The sequence below is a fragment of the Mesoplodon densirostris genome, chromosome 12 (assembly GCF_025265405.1).
Source record: "Mesoplodon densirostris isolate mMesDen1 chromosome 12, mMesDen1 primary haplotype, whole genome shotgun sequence".
In the NCBI taxonomy this organism is placed as follows: Eukaryota; Metazoa; Chordata; class Mammalia; order Artiodactyla; family Ziphiidae; genus Mesoplodon; species Mesoplodon densirostris.
In genome coordinates, this window is record NC_082672.1 from 40745764 (window position 1) to 40767756 (window position 21993).

Genomic DNA, 21993 nt, shown 5'->3' on the forward strand with positions numbered 1-21993 from the left:
AGGATATATTTTAGAAAATCTACTTTTATTGTTCCTTTTTATTTAGGTTATTAAGTGTGGTATGCTGTGATCTAGACACTCTTCTCCTATTGGAGGCTCAGTATCAAGTATCTGAAATGTTACTAAATGCTCAAGAAGAAAATACCTTAGAGACATCTGACAGTCACAGGTAAAAAAAATAAAAAAATAAAAAAAAATTAAGAGACAATAACAGCTTTCTTTACAGATGTTCTGTTGAGACAGTAATTTTCTGTACAGTTTATTTAATGTTTTTCCATTATATGAATTCAATAGATTTAAATAAGAGTAAAAAGCAATAAAGCATAAATGTCATAGTTAAAAAGACTGTAGACAGTGTTCTTGGAGACAGCTTACAGAGTACTACTTTCTAAGTTTCTGTTTAGTTTTTTGTTTTTTAGTTAAGTCCTAACTTTATTAAGTTGTATCAGCTTTAAATTCAGACTCATATGAAAGACGACCCATTAAACAAAATGTGTGATTTTTGTGTCCCTTATAGAGGCAGTTTTTACTTCATTCTCTTAATTACGTTAGTTCATAGTTATAAATTCTGATTATTGCAAAACGAGGTTATGGTAATATCTTGAAAACTTTTTTCTATTAATATGTCATACTTACCATTACCTTGATTCAGTTGACATATCTTGAACACACATTCAATAGCTGGCATTGTTTTTGTGTCTCTAATTTTAAAAAAGTGTGCCTCCACCCTAGCTAGACCTTGGAAAAATAGTACAGAATACCAGGCCACATTACTGAATACTCTAGGTTTGATATAGAAGGATAGTGTTAACAGCTGCAGGAAGTGTGGAGGATATGAAGTTTAGAATTTGAATTAAGTCACTGGGTCTAGAACTTAAGGGAACTTTGACTAAAAATGTGGTTTCCCTGGTGGCGCAGTGGTTAAGAATCCACCTGTCAATGTAGGAGACATGGGGTTCGAACCCTGGTCCGGGAAGATCCCACATGCCGTGGAGCAACTAAGCCTGTGTACCACAACTAGTGAACCTGTGTGCCACAACTACTGAAGCCTGCACGCCTAGAGCCTATGCTCCACAACAAGAGAGGCCACGGCAATGAGAAGCCCACGCAAGGGAGAGTAGCCCCTGCTCTCCACAACTAGAGAGAAGGCCTGCGCACAGCAACGAAGACCCAATGCAGCCAAAAATAAATAAATAAAATGAATAAATTCAAAAAAATGTGATAGAGTTGTTGTGGAAATAATGCACATCTTAATCCCATTTCTTTTTAACATGTGACATTTATCAAGGAAATATTCTTAATCTCATTCATCTCAGTATATCAATTATATCTCCAATTCTTTGCTCTGTAGCTAAGAAAGCTGTAAGATAAAAAGTGAATTTATTTTTTAGACTCTTCTATAGAAATTGTATTGCTTTTTGTCCCTCTACATTCCACTGACATGATCTTAAAATCAAATCATATTCAATTAAGGCAGTAACAATTGATATATTTATTTTTCAGAGATTTTATAATTGATAGCTTATCAGTGGAGAGAAATCATGTTCTTGTTAGAATAAATCTTATTGGTGGGCCAATGGAACGAATTTTGCCTCCAAGGATACTAGAGAAGGTAAGTGGGGTAAAGAGGAGGGGGGAATGTTTTTCTGACATTTTGAAGCAAGGTAGCCAACTCAAGTGACAATAAACAACTTCCAAATATCCACATTGCAGAATTGAACTTTTATAACTGGAAAAACTTTAGGATGCAAGTAAACACTTTCTAATGAAAATAGCATTCTTCAAGGCAAGGTGTTATGAGTGGTAGTTTGTGTTGCAGAGTAGGATATTCTTTTATTAAAAACTTGTCATTTTCCTTGTGTGTCTTTGAACACATATTAAAATTTTTTCACTTTTAATATCTTTCCCCTTCATGATACCTGATTCTTATTAGATGACTAATTCTTATGTGTTTCATTGGCTATATTGAGTACCTCTCCTTTCATCAGTATCCATAGAGTTTGGTTTTCTCTTGAAAGGTTTTTTTTTTGTTATTTTTACTGTTGTTTGTTGTTATGTTAAGTACTTCACTCCAAGAATGGTGAGCTAGAAATGATTGACAGCATAAGAGAAGTAGTTTTGTGAGCAATCTAGTTGCTACAACACGTTATCATATTTGTCTTTAGTACTTATTTAATGTTGTTTCTGTATTTCATTTTAATATCCATTAGAGTTTTGAATTATAATGTCAGATAGCTTTTGGTTAGTTATGCTACAACTCTGGAATTTATGAAACAAAAGCCAATTTAAGTGATATTTCAGAAAGTCTTAAAATTTAATATTAAACTACTTCCTAAAGTCATCTGTCTTGCTTCTTTTTTAGGGTGATGATCCATATCCTTGGCCAATGTTTTCATCATACCCTTTACCAAACTGCTATTTGTCAGACGGTGTTATGAGAAATGCTGATCTAAAACAAGGTAAAACATTTACCATCAAGTGCCATGTTTTACTGCTTTTTTGTTGTTATAATTTGAAAAAAGATAAAGTATTATGAAGGGAGATTCATACTATTTTTCATTCAGCTCATATACCTGAATACATATATGTCTGTTTCTTTGTAAGTTTTCATTATTTCACATGTTCCTTACTAAATGAATATTTGTATGATGCTGAATAGTTCTTATCAGAACCTTTTTTTGTTTTAAAAAAGGGAATTAGTGATTTTTGATGAATTAATTCTCGATACATAGAACTTTATTCAACATATTAATATTTTTTAATATCTGTGTGCCTTATGTAAGTCCTGTGTGCTCAGGACTTAAAATATAAATGTTATATAAATATAACAAAATAAAAATTCTGATATTTATGACCTTTTAGGGAATACATTCAAGTAATTAGACAATTGTATGGTAGTACCATGTGATAGGAACTAAATATATAGAAAAATGTGTGGCCTGATAGGGTAGCACATAAGCAGGTGCTCTTCCAAAGAACACTGAGTTTAAAGTGAGACATGAAGTAGGTGTTTTCTGGGTATTAGAAGAGCATTTTTGACAGAGGAAACAGCAGTGAGACTAAAAGGAGCAAACTGTATTAAGAACCATGGGTAGTTCAAGGATGTATGAGATTTGGAATGTGAGGACAAGAGTGACCAGAGATAAGACTTAGGCAGGTAAGCCAAGTTCAGCCATAAGACCAGGCTACCTCAAGCTCAGGTATTTAGACTTTATCATAAGAGCAATAAAAATTCAAGCAGTTTTTAGACTTGAGAATTCTAAGATGAAATATGAAGATTTTAAACCATTAATTTGAGAAGTTAAATCTTAATATCAACGTGATCTCCTTGTCGTACTATCAAACTTGCATTGGAAAGAAATAACGTATATAATTCATTTCATGTAGGTTAGATTCCACAGAGTGATTGTTGAAAAATAAGAAATTTTTCTTCTGTGTGAGGCTTCATAAGCCACTTACTTTTCCCGGTGTTTACTTGCCTTAAATCAATCAATAGAGGCCATCAATTGATACATGTTTTTATTTCTATCCAGTGTTTAAGATATACACTATGTATCTCACAATTGCATAGAGATAAATTTCTATTTTTTTTCTGTCTACCTAGGTTAGGGAAAGAGAATGTGAGGGATTTTTAAAAGTTTTTAGTATTTGTCTTTTGAATACACTTTTAAAATTTTGCCGTATGTTTTTCTCGTGTGACGTAATTCAGAGATGTGGGAGCAATATTAAGTATTTTTCGAGAAGAAACTCTTGAAAGAATATCATTTTGGACTCTTACCACTGACTTGCATCTTTCAGTGAACCCAACCTTTTATGTCTTCCTCTCCTACTTTCAGTCTTTTTAATCAGTCTTTATATTTTGTCATTCTGTCTTTAGGTTTCATTATGTATTTGCCTACTCATTCCTTTATTCAACATGTTTCTTGAGTGCTGATTATCAGGTACTTCACTAAGCACCGGATATAAGATGATGTATAGCATATGATCCATTCTTCGTGCCTCAACCCTTCAGCCCTTTTCCTTGTTACCATATAGCATCATTACCTTTGCTAAATTTCGCTTGGAAACAAATATATCTTTTCTTTTGAATAGCAAATTCATTCATTGTCAGTCTTACTTTGTGACTGCCATATTAGATAGTTTGTTTCTTCAAAGTATAATAGTTTGATAAAAAAATATGCTTTATTTTAAAATGACCAAGGCAGACAAATCAGAATGTAAGTAGGAATTGGTGCTCATCAGAGGAGTATAATTTTTTTCCCTGCTCTACTCTTAGAAGTGATTTAGAAAAGGGAGTAATAATAGCTTCTCTGTCTAGCCCAGAAGATAACTGCAGAATGGTTATTAACCTCTAGTAAGCCTGTAATGCTGCCAGGCAGTCATATAGTGTGTCCACAGGTCCATTTACTCTCCTAGTCTCCTAGATGACTGTTTTCAAATATTTTCTTTCATCAAACCTTCCTAACCTCTTCCCAATCTTTCCTAACAGATGATAACTTTGCTTCCTTTTTTTTTTTTTTTTTTTTTAACTGAGGAAATAGAAACAGTCAGCTTCCATGTGCTCCTGATACATGTCAGCTCACTCGGCTGCATCTGTGCCAATTTAGATTTTGTATTACTATGAATAAAACTGCAAATGTTAATTACAAAGTCCAGTTTCTCCATTTGTGCCCTGCATTCCATCCTCTTTTTTTGCAAAGATATTGCTTCTAACAGCTCTCCCTTTTTCTTTATTGCTTTTTGGTGGGTGGAGGGTGGGTGTGGATCTCCACTGTAGCTTTCCTACAGGCCAGCAAGCATGCTGTTAATTTTTCCATATTTAAAATATCTTCTTTTGAATTTACTTTTCCCTCTCTACAATCCCATTTCTGCCCTCCTACTGCAAAATTCCTTGAAGGAGTTGTCTAATCTTAATATTGTAGTTATTCTCTTTCCATGCTCTCTTGAATCCACTTTAAAGCTAATGAGGCTTTTTCACCCTTACCATTCTACCATGATTAAATCGACAGGTCAGATCTTATCCTCATCCTACTACACCTAGCATTAAAACTTAAAATGTTGGGCTTCCCTGGTGGCGCAGTGGTTGAGAGTCCGCCTGCCGATGCAGGGGACACGGGTTCGTGCCCCGATCCCGGAAGATCCCACATGCCGCGGAGCGGCTGGGCCCGCGAGCCATGGCCGCGGAGCCTGTGTGTCCGGAGCCTGTGCTCCGCAACGGGAGAGGCCACAGCAGTGAGAGGCCCGCGTACAACAACAACAACAACAACAAAAAAAAAATAAATAAAAAAACTTAAAATGTTTGATGCCTCTCTTTTTTGAAACATTTTCTTATTTGGCTTTCAGAAAGTACATTATCTAATCTTCCCCCCCCACCACCACCGCTGCATTTCTGGCAAATTCTTCATCTCTTTTGTTGGATCTTTCACATCTCTCCAACCTCTAAACTTTGGAGTGCCCCAGGTCTCAGTTCTTTTTTTTTTTTTTTGTCTGTACTTATTCTTTTGGGAATTTCATCTAGTCTCATGACCAAAATACCATCCAGTACACTCTGATTTATATCTTAAATCCATATTTCTACTTGACTGTGTACTTGTATCAGTTTACTTGACACCTTTACTAGGACGGTTAATAAACATGTCAAATTTAACACATCTGAGATAAATTTCTGATACTCTTTCAAAATCTATTCCTTTGGTATTCTTCCTCATTTCAGAAAGGACAACTTTGTTCTTCCAGTTCTTTAAGCAATAAACCTGAAGGTTTTCTTTGACTCCTTCTGTCTTCATAACCCCACATCTAATGTGTCAGCAAATGCTCTTGATCCTTCATATTGGAAATAAAACCACTTTTCACTCATCTACTACCACTCTCGTCTCTCACCTGTATTATTGTAGTAACCTGTTCAGTTTGTTTCCAACACAGCAGCCACAGGAATGGCTACTGAATGGCTATGAAATGTGGGTTGGATCATTTAACTCCTCTACTTGAAACCCTCTCATGACTCCACTATAGCCTACAAGGCCCAACTCATTTGTGCCTGCCTTTCTGTCACATGTTCTGTTTTAATTTAGTACAATTTCAATTTTCTTTATTTAACTTCATATTTTCCCACCATATTGGACAGCAAATTCTAGTTGCCTTTCTGTTTGTACCTAAAACACAAGTGTTTGAATAATACATTATTCTCAATTTAACAGCAGTACCTAATACTTCCTCCTAATAGTGGTCCTGGCATTATTGTGGTTCTTGTTAGGCAGGAGAGAATGATCTAGGTACCAGTCAGTGGATAGCCAAAGAGGTACCTCAGGAAGCGATTTTACATAGTCTTTACATATAAAGACTGAGTCAAATATGAATCAAATATATGTCGTTCTGGTATTGCTGATGTATCACTCACACTATACTCGTAGAAGAATGGCAGAAAATGGGAGAGGAAATCAGAAGCATGTCTGACTTTGATAGTACCTAAGAGAATACAGTGATGATATCTCTGTAACCTCAGTGAGAATAATGGAGCCAAACATATTTCTAGCAGATACAAGGCTAAATTGAAAGTAATGTTCCTGGTTAAATACTGTTCAATAAGTTAAACATTAATTATGCATTTAAAAATACTGTTTAAGCAATACTTTAAGATACAAATAGCTATTTTAAAAGCAAGCGTTCATATACTTGCTTTTTAGATTTAGAGGTAATAATTCACTGATTCTGATAGGTGTTATTCTAGTCATTTGCACTTCAATATTTGGGATATCATTTCATTGTTGTGGAAAAAAAATCACTGTAGTTGTGTGCACATGGTGACATTCACCTAATTTGTCTCCCAGCTTCTAGATTTATCCTTCTTGCTACACTTAGCATTTCCTCATCTGTTAAATTGCCTCTTGTTAGTTCCTTGGCATCAGTGTTAGCTATTAGATTATTTATCTTCATCTGTGAACAAGAATCATAAGACATCATTTGGTTCAGTTATTTTTCTTTGTATTCATTTTTAGGGTCACCATATTAAAATGTAAAAGCCCTTTAAAAGCTGATTTGTATTATTTATGTACATATGTCACATATGTGAGCATACCTAAATCATCATACACACAAAAAAAATCTATTCCAAAATATCATCTCTCTGTTATCTGAGAGTTGAGAAAAGTAGGAAGAAATGTGTTAGTATGGTAACTTATTGTTCCTGTGCAGAAGATAAGAAAGAGGGAAGGGGAGTCAGAGAAAGAAGAGTTTGTATGGTGGTTAAAACCAAGTGCCTGTTAGCATGTCAGTGAACTACTAGATTAACTCATAATTCCTTTCCTGTATGAAACAGGAAGATTGTGAGATAGCAATCTGTTTTGTTTTTGTTTTCCTAAGCTAAAATTAGATCTCCCAGGAGTTATAACATCCCTAGCAACTAGTATACGTTCCATTTTGATGTGTTCAGGATGGGTACTTCTTTCTCTAAGGAAGAAGGGAAATTCAGTACTTCCATACTGGGAAATTAAAATAGCTTGAGGAGTTGGATAGTGTACTCTGGGTATTGAAAGCATCAGAGAGAAATATCTTAATAAAATGAGAAATAAGCTCTTCTTACTTCTCTTTCTAGCATCTTCCATTCACTTTATTTTTTATTTTATAATGTTTATCCAGGCTGAATTATAAAAATCAGCAGTCTAGATTATGCCTGTATTCTATATACCTTACTACTGTAGAATTTCTATCTTTATCAAGAAACCATTTGGAAATATATTTACTTCGTTGGGGCTGGTGTCTTCAAAGTGGAGAGTAAGTTGTTGGTGGTGGTGTTTTTTTTTTTGTTGTTTGTTTGTTTTGTTGGTCATTGCCTGTATGTTTCTAGTATTCCTAACAGGGCCAACAGAGTAGCAGAAGCACAGCAATGACTCACAAGGTTACTGACTGCCAAGCCATTGGCAATGATTGCTATTCTTTGATCTTAGAAATTCACATGGCTGCTCACTGAAAGCTTCAAACATATTAGTAACTTCTGATGTAAGTAAACTTGAATGTTCTAAGAACTCCTCAATAGTCACTCTTTACCCATACATCCCTCTGGAGGCCCTTCCTTTGTGCTGTCTAAGAAGTAAACAGAGTGAAAGCTAATAACAAATATGTTACTCTCCCATTCTTTCATCTTGCTTGTCTTTTACTTCCTCTCTTGTCTTTTCTCTTTCTTATGGTAATTATCCTATATATTCTGCATCAATCATATAGGTCTTTGAAAAATTTTTAAAACAGCTTCATTGAGATATAATTAACATACTATACAATTAACCCATATAAAGTGTGCAATTGAGTGCTTTTTATTACATTCAGGTATGTGCAACCATCACCACAAATTTCAGAACATTTTCATCACCTCAAAAAGAAACCCAGTATCCTTGCTTTCCCCTCTTTCCTCACCCAGCTCTAAGCAGTCACAAATCTTTCTGTCTCTAGAGATTTCTCTAGTCTGAGCTTTCATATGAATGGAATAATATAGTATGCGGTATTTTGTGAAACAAACTTGGATTGTTTCCACCTTTCAGCTGTTATAATAATGCTGCTTACAAACATTCCAGTACAAGTTTCTGAAAGCAGCGAATCGTAGCCACTAGGCCACCAGGGAACTGCAGGTACAAGTTTCTGCATGAACATGTTTTCATTTCTCTAGAATTGTTATACCTAGGAGTGGAATTGCTGAATTATATGTTAACTCTGATAGTTTGAGAAACTGCCTCACTGTTTTCTAAAGCAGCTAAACCATTTTACATTGCCACCAACAGTGTATGAGAGTTGATTTTTTCCACATCTTCATTTGTTATCTGATATTTTTGATTCTAGCCGTCATAGTGGGTGTGAAGTGCTATTTCCTTGTGGTTTGATTTGCATTTGCTTGCTGACTAATAATGTTGAGCATCTCCTCATGTTCTTTTTTTTAATTGAGGTATAGTTGATTTATAATACTATGTAAATTTTAGGTGTTCAACATAGTGATTCACAATTTTTAAAAATTATACTCCATTTAGTTATTATAAAATATTGGCAATATTCCCTGTGTTGTACAGTATATCTTTGTAGCTTATTTATTTTATACACAGTAGTTTGTACCTCTTAATCCCCTGTCCCTATCTTGTACCTCTCTGATTCCCTCTCCCCACCTCCTCACTGGTAACCACTAGTTTGTTTTCTATATCTGTGAGTTGTTTCTTTTTTGTTGTATTCACTAGTTTGTTTTATTTTATAGATTCCACATATAAGTGATACTCTTCATGTTCTTATTGGCCATTTGTATATCTTCCTTGGAGAGATGACTATGCAGATCCTGTGCCCATTTTTCAATTGGGTTATTTGTCTTTTATTATTGTATTTTTTATATATTCTTTGTATAAGTCCCTTATCAAATATATGATTTAGAAACTTCTTTCATGACTTAAAATACATTGTTTGTGCTTCTGGGCCTCTGCTCTTGATATTCCCTTTTCCTGGAGTACTAATTCCTACCCTTCATTTGGGTAATTCCTTCTAAACCTTTTGAAGCTTAGTCTGAATGTTACTTCTTCATAGAAGTAATTTCCACGTTATGTAAAATAGACTTCCCTTGCTTCTCTCTCTGGCTCCCTGTTTATTTCTCTAACAGCACTTATAGTTTACCTATGAAGTTTACTTATGGATTTATTTTTTCACTGGCTGCTACTCTAGAATGTCACCTCCATGAACATTTTTGTCTAAAGTAGTAGGCAATAATAAATATTTATTGAATGAATGGAGGAATTAATATTGGATTTCTTCTCCCTTTATTTTTCTAATCATCAAACTCTGTCTTCCAAATCTTTGTCAGAGGGCATTGGGAATTCCTTCTAGGATAATCTGAAGTAAGTTTAGAAATTTTAATTTATACCGGGAATAACCTCTGATCTGACTCAATTTTTAGAGAATGAATGGCTTTGCAGTTAGAAAGCTCCTTGAGCTAGATTTCTACATATATCATTCATGAAGCAGTCACTTTTATTATACTTATTTTATCATTTACAAAGTACTAGTTTACCCATATATAGCACATGAAAGGTATGCATCATTAGCATTACATCTCATTTTTTCACAATCGGAAAAAAAACCAAAAAAATGCACAACTTTTATTCTGTGATTACGTTGAATTTAATCTTTTATAGCTTTCAGTGTCTTAACTCTACCACTTCCTCTACTGCATTTCTACTTATCTCATAGGAAATTGATTTTCTGACTGGCAAAAACATTCTGTTTCAAGTACTGTATAAAAGAGTAAGTTCCATGGTGATAATCATTCCCTTTAATGGAAAGCACAAAATAATGTTAAAATCGTTACTCTCAGATTATTCAGATATTGTAATTGGATATTTTTAGGTGACATTTTACATATATGGGAAAACAGGTCATTTTAAATTTTATATGAGAGATAAATCTCACTATACTATCTTTTTTTTTCTTTTTGCCTCAACATGAAGTTTTTCTTTCTACAAATTAAATGAGAAAAAGAGGGAGATTGTCATACAAAATTGAAACGAATTCTAGATAGAACTTGCTTTTCACACTTTGTAATTTTTCAGCTCTGAGTGAACTTTTTATAAAATCTATGTTGAATCATTAGATTCTATGTGTTGATCAAATGCTTACAAGGACCTTGTGATGTTCTTAGGTGAGGATCAGGAATCTAAGTCACTGTATTAAATCTGTATTATTTGCATAGATTTGATACTTTATAAAGGCACAAGTGAAAATTCAAACCATTGGCAATGTTTATTAAAACATATTATGTGTTAATATGTTGGGGGATGGAAAAGGCTTTTTGCTAAGTATTTTTATATATGTATACTTTGAACGTTTCATAGTTGGAGCCTACTGTTTATCAAAGCGTTAATCATTGCAATGCATTTTGGTCAGTAAGAAAACAAATATGGATAAAGTTTCTAAATTAGAGATGGAGCTGTAGAACAACAGTACCATATTTTGTGTCTCTGGGGTTATTCAGTGTTGAGTGAATGAGCAATAAAGTTGATAGCTTTTGTAGTTACAGTCTTAGGATGCCAACATATTCTAGCTCTCAAGACATGCTGATATTATTTTCAATTGTTTGCATTAAAAGATGTTGAAATTTAGCCTTTTCAACTACAAATACTGTTATTTTTCCATTAGAATAATATCCTTATTTTTTAAAGACAGTTTTCATTTCTCTATATTGATTTTATTTACCAAATTTTTATGTTCTTACTGGGTTTAATTCTTTATTCACTGATGCTGCTTCTTGCTGACACTTTGGTAATTTCTGTCTTTTCAGACATTAAGTTCATGCCCATGTCCCTATGAATTATATTCATGTCTTTTTAACTTACAAATCGGATGACAATCATTATATAATCCTAATAGTTAGATTCAAAATTGGAATATTATCTACATAGTAAGTAGAAATGAACTTAAGAGGAGAAAAGGGAGAATGAGATGACCTATAATGGCAACTACATTTTAATAAAAGAATGAAAATTGCCAAATTAACAAATGAGTAGACTGGGTTGCTTTTATTTCTGGTCTGATAAATTATGTAAGATTTAGGATTACCACTCTTCCTCCAATCAACTAAAAATAGAATCCCATGGGAAAAATTGAAAGTGCTTTGAAAAATAATATGATACTACATAAAATGTAATACAACATGATGGGTATTGTTCTGATTTTAAAAGCCTTTTTGTATTATGTCTTACACATATAGTCAATCTATAAATATTTTTAGTGATGAATTCTCCCTTTTATTAAATATTTATCTAGGCCTTTATGTCAAGTCAGACACTTTCTCTTTCTTTTTTCTTTCCATATTGTTTCTAACCTTGGAATTAAAATTTATTTTCTGCAGGTAAAGGTAAATGGCTTTGATTTGGCATCATCCTGTTAACTGAGAATAGGGATATAAGATTATGGTTTCTTTCCAATGTAGTAAATCTTGAGCTGCAGCTGTTGAGATACTTAGTTTAAAAATCAGAATAAGTGTTTATCTTTGAATGGTAAAACTCTTCATGTGCTTCTTACTTTCATGTTTGCAACAAACATGAATGGCAACCAGCAGAAATAGATCACCTGCTAGTTTAGGTGCAGGTAATAAAGGAAAACTAATTCCTTATTTTTTTTAAAAAAAACTTTTCACTGATTTCTCCTATAGTACATGCTTAATTATCACATATTAAAAGGAAAAGTGATATGATAATTCCAAAGTGAGGAATAATCTGTATAACATATAGATGTCATGGGTTTAAGAACTCACAGTTCAAACAAAATGAAGACATAGAAGAATTTAGATACTCTCACATTTAGAAATGTAGGGAGAACTAATATTAAGCATCTGTCTAATTGCTTCTTGGAGACCTCTACAGAGTCTTCTTATTTATTGTATTAAGAGTAAGCTGGCATAACTGTATTAATCTACATGGAAGAAGAAAAGATAAGCAGAAAACACAAATTGGAAGCAAATATTTCACAAATGAGCTTCAGTCTAATAGAAAGAAGGGTGACTTTCCAAATTAAGCCTAGGAATCTGTTGCTAGTTAGTTTATGAAATCTTCCATTGATTTGTTTCTTTTGTAGCAGTTGTTTATGATATTCTGTATAAAATGGGCATTCAAAATGTCTGATATCCTTGGAAAGAAGTACTAAAGGTTTTCTGTATAGATTTTCTTTGCATTTATATTAAGCTTACATTTTTCCTCCCCTTGAAATTGAGGTTCTTTCTTTTTACATTATTTATAGTATAAGTATAATCTTTCCTTCTATATAATAATCTTTTAAGAAACAAATTATACAATGTCATCAAGTATGAAAAGATTATGGTGCTTACCATAACAAAGAATTTCAGAGTCTAGGTATGAAATATTGACTCTAATTGAATTTTATAAACATGAAAGTTGATGATTTTCCTTTCTTCCATTTTACTCAGTGGTGGTAAGTAAGTGCTTAATTGCTTGTTGCCAGAGGGAGCTGTCCTGTGCATTGTAGGAGTTTTAGCAGCCTCCTGGTCTCTACTCACTAGATGCCCATAGAGCTCTCTCTTTGCAACCACCCCTCCCAGCTGTGACAGCCAGAAGTATCTATAGACAGTACTGAAATATGGGGAGCAAAACTTAGTCCATTTGAGAACTATAGCTATAGATTCGTTTTTCCATTCTAGCACTTCATACAAATAGAATCACATAAGATACTTTATTTGTGCTTGCTTTCTTTAAGCATAATGGTTTTGAGATTCATCTAGTTTGTTACATGTACCACTTGGTTGTATCATTTTACTAAGTAGGATTTCAGTGTAGATAACTATGATTTGGTTAAACATCACTTTTTGTTTGTATTTTCTTAAAATCCTTAAAAACAACTGCTTTAAAATTTTTGGCTAATTGTATCACCTCAGTCCTTTCTGAGTCTTTGTATTAACTGATTTAACTACTGGTTATGAGTCGTTTTTTCCCCCTTTCTCATGTTAGTAATTTTTAATTGAATATTCAACATTATTAATTTTACATAGTTGAGGGCTAGATTTTGTTGTCTTTAAAGAGTAATGGACATTTTTGGGCATGCAGTCAAGTTACTCGTGGATCAGTTTGATCATTCAGGGCTTTCATTTTTTTGTTAGGGTACATGCAAAGTTGTCTTTATGGCCAATTTAACTCTGTTACTAAGGTGTGGCTCTTCTGGTCTGTGGAACACTCTGGTAATGAAGGAGGACTCTTCACACTCTGTTTGGAACTTGGACATCTTCTAACCCTATGTATACTCTGGGAATTGTTCATTTTAAAGCTCTCAGCTGTTCTTTACCCAGTCTTGTGGAGCTTCACTCTTCAACTGCACAGCTGATTCTTGGCAACCAACTTGACAAAGACTTATACAGATTTCTGGAGTTCTTTCTTTGTTCATCCTCTTCAGTACTCTGATCCACAGATTTTAGTCTCCTCAGCCTCTCTGCAATTTGACTTCTGTCTCTTCAACTCAGCCAGACCCCCGGGGCATCCCCCTTCCTGCACAGTGATCTTGAAAGTGATTCAAGGAAAAAAAACAGGGCCCAAGTGTAAAAGTTACCTCATTAGTTTCCCTTGTCTCGGACATGACGGTCCTGTACTGCCTATTGGCCAGTGTCTGAAAACAGTGTTTTGATACATTTTACCCATTTTTCAAGTTGTTTATGGCAGGAAGGCAAGTCTGTTTCTGGTTCCTCCATCATGACCAGAAGCAGGACTCTGGTTTTTAATTTTTTTGTGTGATTATAAACATAGAAATTTTGGCAAACATGAAATTCTGTGTATTGTTCATGCTTGTTCTACTCCCCAAATCACTGATTCAGAGTTACTGTATTCCTATGGTACCATTCCTTTGATTCCATTTCCCCTTGCCTCATTCTCCATGCCCAAGGGCTTTTGCTGGAGTAAGATTGTTAGCCTCTCTCTGGACTTCCTCACTTATTCTGTACAAAGTTAGGAAAGAAAAATGTTTGGTAGGTGAATTTTGGAGGAGGAATGGAAAATCTTAGATTAGCCCACTTAAAGGCTGTATTTCCAAGTTAACCTATCTTTTTATTTTTTTGTTTTTAAAAAGTTTTTTTAAGTTAACCTATCTTTAGATTATACTCATACCTTTCCTAACGAACAGTCAGGAGAGGGCTTTGGTTGTCTGTCATTGTCTGTGATTGAATATATTCAGGGCAGGGGAGATACTTGTAAGTCTATGTGGCAGGAGATCCAATTTATGGTGCCTAATTTAGCTGTTATAGTACTAGCACTAATATTTTGAACTCCATTTATCTTCTCCTGTCTACTTTTCATTTGGTTCCAAATTTAGAGGGGGGGAATAAAGGAACTGTTTCCCTCAAACTTGGTAACATCACAGATACAAATTTTCAATAAACATATCAAATCACTAAATATTTTTAGCTGTGACGCTGCATATTGAAGAGCTCATGCTTTCACTGAGAGCTGAGGGAAACGATAACCAGAGGCTATGAGCATACAAGGTTGTCTCTCTAGGAGTCTTGCAGGCACTCTGTCTCCAGCTCAGCATTTGTTTATTGTCTCAAATCAAATTTCCAGGTACTAAATTGGGCCCTTTAGCCTTTCTACCAATTGGTAGATTCAGATGCATATCACATTTGCTGCTTCAGAGTTTTTTACAGTCTAGTGCCTGTGCTCTTTTCCTTAGAATGAGATGAAAAAGCAAAATAAAATAGCAAATGTGAAAGGAGAGAGACAGGAGAGCAAGATGAGGCTGTAGAGCCGGAGGGAAGAGGGAAAAGATAACAGGATTTTTAAAAAGCAGGTAATTTACAGAAGAGCTGTATGGACATTCTCTATTTGAAGGAGATGGTGGTGGTTATAAAAGGCAGGCTTACACATGGATAGAAAGAATGACACAGAAGGAAACAAAGATGAAAAACAAACTGCATTTGTCTTTCCATTCATGTGCCACTAGTGATTTTTTATAGTAGTATAACTGACTCTTAACAGTATTATATTAGTTTCAAGTGTACCACATAGTGATTCAGTATTTTTATAGATTATGCTCCATATAAAGTTTTTATAAGATATTGGCTACATTCTCTGTGCTGTAATTATATCCTTGTATCTTACTTTACACCTACGGGGGTGGGGCAAGATCAGTGAAGGGGATTAAGACGTACAAACCATTAGTGATTCTTAATAGGTTCTAGATAGTTTGTTCTTGGGAAATAAATAATGTAGATATTCTAAATGGAAACTATAAAAATTCGATTTTAATGCTGTTCAGTTGTCTTTTACCTAACTTATATTGAGATGCATTTAACATTAATACTCTGCTGTTAATAATATAATTTTCAACAAAATTATCAGCTTTGATATTTCTTGTTTAAAGGTTTTGAGAATCTTTATTAAAAATAATAATTTTCTCCTTTGACTAAATCAGTTTCATTTTTCTCTAGATATTGCTTCTGATTGAGGCCATTTATGGAATATTACAGAATCATTCTGGTCTTGATATTTAAAGAGAATAGATTAGATTAGTACTAAATATCAGAATTATACACTCTTCTAACAAAACAGTTCTTTCTGGTTTATGTGTATATTTATGAGTGTGCATATGTTTGATATATTTGTATACTCATGATTGTATGAAAGAATATGTCTGCAGCTTTGATGTGAGAAGGTTTTTTAGTGACCTAATTGTCAAATATGGAAAGTTACATAAATTATGATTTATATACTTAATCATATAATTTTATATATGATGACCATGAGGACTGTGTGAGGATATGTAGCTGCTTTTTTAGGACTAAATAAAACCAGTTTAGACCATTGGAATGATATGTATGTCTTTTTTGTTGTTGTTATATACACTTCTTATGTATGTCTTGATTATGCTCAATTATACTCCTATCTGTGTATATATTGTATATGCATACACACAGGCATACACACACACACATGCTTTATGACATGTAAGTTTCATGAGGGCAAGTGACCTTGTCTGTCTAGATAAAATAAAATACTTTTTCTGGAACTTGTAACTGTTTACATAATTAAGTTGAATACTTATTTTTCAGTGTATCTAGCATGTTTTGTTAACATAACAAGTCATCTTTCTTATTAGACAATGATCTTGGCAAACTACTATTGCACTTCAAAATGTCTGATAAGCAAAGTGAGTGGATAGAAAACTGCCAAAGACAATTTTGCAAAATGATGAAGGCCAAACCTGATACAATCAGTGGAGGCGGTGAGTATGTTTTAATTTTTGTGAGTGTTTTGGCTTGAAGAGTATATTAACAGAAGCTGTGTTTTCCTGAAGACTAGTACTGGCATATCATATCTAGAATACATGATATTAATTCCAGAAGCCCATAGACTTCTGAGAAATTTGTGGTCCTGGAAAACAAAAATTAAAATTTGAGAAATTACTCAGCTTTCTTTTAGTACTGCTTCAGAGGCCTTGGAAGCTAAATCAACCTTTGCCTAGGTAACAGTTTGCTTGGTTTCACCAGCTTTCACCTAGCTATATCATACTGCTATGTTTTTGGAACTTTATTGAATGTTTTGACATGTTTTGAAACTCCGCCACATCCTGACAAATAAATTTAGTGAATTTTAAGGAAATTTGGTGTGTGTGTGGGGGATAGCTATGTTGTCTAAACCAGCAAGCAAGTTGTTTTATGTTCAGATATTTATATGTGTGCATGCTTCCTAAAATTATCATGTTTTAATTAACATTATCTTAAATATAGTCTAAGAAAAAAGTTCTAATGTCAATATAAGCTAGATTTCTTGAAAGCTATAATTTAAAAATAATTGTCCTCTTTGTCAGCCATGCTTTATGGTTTTCATGTTTGTATCATTTGCTATAAAATTAAAAATGGGAAATAAATGGGAAAAAAATAAGTTTATATTTTGTTGGAGAAATTATATTTTCAGGGAATATGATACATATGGGCAAGAAATCAAACATTATTCTCCAAAATTTTAGTGTAAAATGAGCAGTTCACCTGTTTTATATGCCCCCAAATATTTTAAAAATAGCTATTAGAAGTATATATTTATCACTGGTTGCATAATAGAAAATATTTAAAATAGGTTTTGCAAATGCCAAAAGGTACAGAACAAAATGAGAAAGCAGCAGCTTGGAATATTGTTCAGTTTAAACAAACTAAGTAAAGGTGTAGTTTTCTGAGTTTCTCTCTTACAGGGATGGTGATAAGACAAGAGAGAAATCACCTGTTCAGTCCTATCCATGACTCTGAAACAACATAAACAAGTAGAACATTACCATTAAAACTGTGTTCTATTTGGAATCTTGGGGGCACTTCCCACAAGATTTGACCTTAGTTCTCTGATACCGTGTCCACTGTTAGATTTTGAGCTACTTTCAAAAGTAGATCTTGACCTCTCTGCCCAGCAAGGTCTAGTAGGTTACACAAAACTCAGTTACTTTTAACAGCAACTTTATAAGATAGTCCGCATTTTATGGATAAGGAAACAAAAGCCAGGAAATGTTAGATAACGAGCTCAGTTCACAGTGGCAGGCCCAAGAAGTGAATTCAAGCAATCTGAATCAAAACTCGTGCTCAGTATCAGTTTGCGATACTACCTCTTTGCACCTTCTCTTTACTACCTAATGTTTTCCACGTGGGAGGCAAACAACAGTTATTAAGTAAACCCAGGTGAGCATAATACTGATTGAGATAGAAGATGTTAAAAGTTTTTAATATCTCCAAGTCTCATAGCATACCTGTTTTCTGTCTATAAGCTAAGATGAACTAATTTGGGGGGTAAGCTGCAGAAATACTAAACAAATAAATGCTTTTGTAAGGCAGGCATTCTTATTTGTCTGTGTGCATGCACATGTACATCTGGCTCTATAAGCTGGTTCAACTTGGTTTTTTTTTTTTTTAGACATCTTTATTGGAATATAATTGCTTTACAATGGTGTGTTAGTTTCTGCTATATAACAAAGTGAATCACCTATATGTGTGTGTGTGTGTATATATATATATATATATATATATATATATATATTCCCATATCTCCGCCCTCTTGCATCTCCCTCCCACCCTCCCTATCCAACCCTCCTAGGTGGTCACAAAACACCAAGCTGATCTCCCTGTGCTATGCAGCTGCTTCCCACTAGCCATCTATTTTACATTTGGTAGTATATATTAGTCCATGCCACGCTCTCACTTCCTCCCAGCGTACCCTTCCCCCTCCCTGTGTCCACAAGTCCATTCTCTACATCTGCCTCTTTATTCCTGTCCTGCCCCTAGGTTCTTCAGAACCACGTTTTTTTTTAGATTCAATATATATATATGTGTTAGCATACAGTATTTGTTTTTCTCTTTCTGACTTTCTTCACTCTGTATGACAGTCTCTAGGTCCATCCACCTCACTACAAATAACTCAATTTCGTTTCTTTTTATGGCTGAGTAATATTCCATTGTATATATGTGCCACATCATCTTTATCCATTCATCTGTTGATGGACACTTAGGTTGCTTCCATGTCCTGGCTATTGTAAATAGAGCCACAATAAACATTGTGGTACATGACTCTTTTTTTTTTTTTTTTTGGTATGCGGGCCTCTCACTGTTGCGGAGCACACACTCCGGATGCGTAGGCTCAGCGGCCATGGCTCACGGGCCCAGCCGCTCCGTGGCATGTGGGATCTTCCCGGACCGGGCACAAACCCGTGTCCCCTGCATCGGCAGGTGGACTCTCAACCACTGTCCACCAGGGAAGCCCCATGACTCTTTTTGAATTATGGTTTGCTCAGTGTGTATGCCCAGTAGTGGGATTGCTGGATCGTATGGTAGTTTTATTTTTAGTTCTTTAAGGAACCTCCATACTGTTCTCCATCGTGGCTGTATCAATTTACATTTCCACCAGCAGTGCAAGAGGGTTCCCTTTTCTCCACACCCTCTCCAGTGTTGATTGTAGATTTTTTGATGATGGCCATTCTGACTGGTGTGAGGTGATACCTCACTGTAGTTTTGATTTGCATTTCTCTAATGATTAGTGATGTTGAGCATCCTTTCATGTGTCTGTTGGCAATCTGTATATCTTCTTTGGAGAGATGTCTATTTAGGTCTTCTGCCCATTTTTGAATTGGGTTGTTTGCCTTTTTGATATTGAGCTGCATGAACTGCTTGTATATTTTGGAGATTAATCCTTTGTCAGTTGCTTCATTTGCAATTATTTTTTCCCATTCTGAAGGTTGTCTTTTCGTCTTGTATATGGTTTCCTTTGCTGTGCAAAGGCTTCTAAGTTTCATTAGATCCCATGTTGAATAATAGGTGGCGAGAGTGGGAAACCTTGTCTTGTTCCTTATCTTAGGGGAAATGGTTTCAGTTTTTCACCATTGAGGATGATGTTGGCTGTGGGTTTGTCATATATGGCCTTTATTATGTTGAGGTAAGTTCCCTCTATGCCTACTTTCTGGAGGGTTTTTATCATAAATGGTGTTGAATTTTGTCTAAAGCTTTTTCTGCATCTGTTGAGATGATCATATGGTTTTTCTCCTTCAGTTTGTTAATATGGTGTATGACATTGATTTGTGTATATTGAGGAGTCCTTGCATTCCTGGGATAAAACCCACTTGATCAGGGTGTATGATCCTTTTAATGTGCTGTTGGATTCTGTTTGCTAGTGTTTTGTTGACGATTTTTGCCTCTATGCTCATCACTGATATTGGCCTGTAGTTTTCTTTCTTTGTGACATCTTTGTCTGGTTTTGGTATCAGGGTGATGGTGGCCTCATAGAATGAGTTTGGGAGTGTTCTTCCCTCTGCTATATTTTGGAAGTTTGAGAAGGATAGGTGTTAGCTCTTCTCTAAATGTTTGATAGAATTCATCTGTGAAGCCATCTGGTCCTGGGCTTTTGTTTGTTGGAAGATTTTTGATCACAGTCTCAATTTCTGTGCTTGTGATTGGTGTGTTTAATTTTCTGTTTCTTCCTGTTTCAGTCTCGGAAGGTTGTCCTTCTCTAAGAATGTGTCCGTTTCTTCCCGGTTGTCCATTTTATTGGCATATAGTTGCTTGTAGTAATCTCTCATGATGCTTTGTATTTTTGCAGTATCAGTTGTTACTTCTCTTTTTCATTTATAATTCTATTAATTTGAGTCTTCTCTCTTTTTCTCTTGATGAGTCCGGCTGATGGTTTATCAATTTTGTTTATCTTCTCAAAGAACCAGCATTTAGTTTTATTGATCTTTGCTATTGTTTCCTTCATTTCCTTTTCATTTATTTCTGATCTGATTTTTATGATTTCTTTCCTTCTGCTAACTTTGGGGGTTTTTTTTGTTCTTCTTTCTCTAATTGCTTTAGGTGTAAGGTTAGGTTGTTTATCTGATAATATCAAAGCACTAGTAAATCACTAAAAAAAGACATATACAGCCTGCTATAAGCAGAAACAGACATTAAAGCTCATGAAAGAAAGCATAAGAGGTGCTATGATGATGAAAGCCTGCGGCCTGAAAGGAGGATCCCTAATGGCTGATGCTAAAGGGGCAAAAACATCAGTTCCTTTGTTTTTCCACTCACTTTAACCTTGTGAGCACCATCATATATCGTTATTGGTCTAGGCTTAATGACATTCTTCCAGTGGTATTTGCCCATCATGTGATTCTGTTACCAAAGCTCCTTTTTTCATACACCCTCTTCTTGGCATAATTAACCAAGGGAAAGAGGAATTCAGCACAATTTCTAATCCATCACCTTCTGAATCCTTCTGTGCTTCAGCTATACCATAACAACTCAAAGTTGTTGTGTACCCATGGACTTTAAATCGGCCTGTCTTCTATCTACTTATGGCTATAAAGCAGTTGTACTTGATACAAGCAGATAATTCTCTAAGACTCAATATTAATCACATGATGAATAATATAAGAACAAAGAATGATTTCAGATAGGCTAAGAATAAAAAATGTTGTGTGTGGTTGTCTAATTTATATGATGGAACTTACATCCAGCCTTTAAGGAGTCTAAATATTCATAATGAAAAAAGTACAGAGATGATTTCTACTTTTAAAAGATGGAGTAGTTGATCTTTCCCTTTTTCCCTCATCCTGTGTACAGCTAAGATTTCTGGATATCATCTTATGTTTTATATGTGACTCTGGAAGATGGAGAGAAGGCAGACTGGCTAGGGACCTTGGGACCTAAGGAACAACTCAGAGGTGATGTTTCTTGGGTTTTCTTTTTGCCTTGTATATCCTGGGCTGAGTACTTAAGATTGCCAACAGATGCAGGAAGAAAAATGAGGGCTGGGCAGTAAAAGCCTGCTCTCTCTAACCAAAGGACCAGGAAAAGTGCAATCTACCAAGACAAAATTTGTAGATAGTGACCACTTTAATCCAGACAAACACCACTTTAGAAAATATTGCCAACAAGACTTGTGGTTCAGCCTGGACTTCTGTTCTCACCTGCCAGTAATGAGGCACCCGTGCCTCTCCCTGGTAGGATGGTATCGGAGGAGACCTAGGTAGAGAGTT

General features: G+C 34.8%; 1 protein-coding gene across 1 annotated transcript in view; it reads left to right on the top strand.

The window, feature by feature from the left end:
• The window catches only part of TBC1D32 (TBC1 domain family member 32), a 184802-nt gene that overhangs the window by 112955 nt on the left and 49854 nt on the right, over window positions 1–21993 (top strand). The window contains exons 24-27 of the mRNA XM_060115191.1: window positions 47–169; window positions 1504–1612; window positions 2363–2459; window positions 16609–16734. Of these exons, the coding sequence (XP_059971174.1) occupies window positions 47–169; window positions 1504–1612; window positions 2363–2459; window positions 16609–16734 (455 nt within the window). The remainder of the gene's footprint in view (window positions 1–46; window positions 170–1503; window positions 1613–2362; window positions 2460–16608; window positions 16735–21993) is intronic.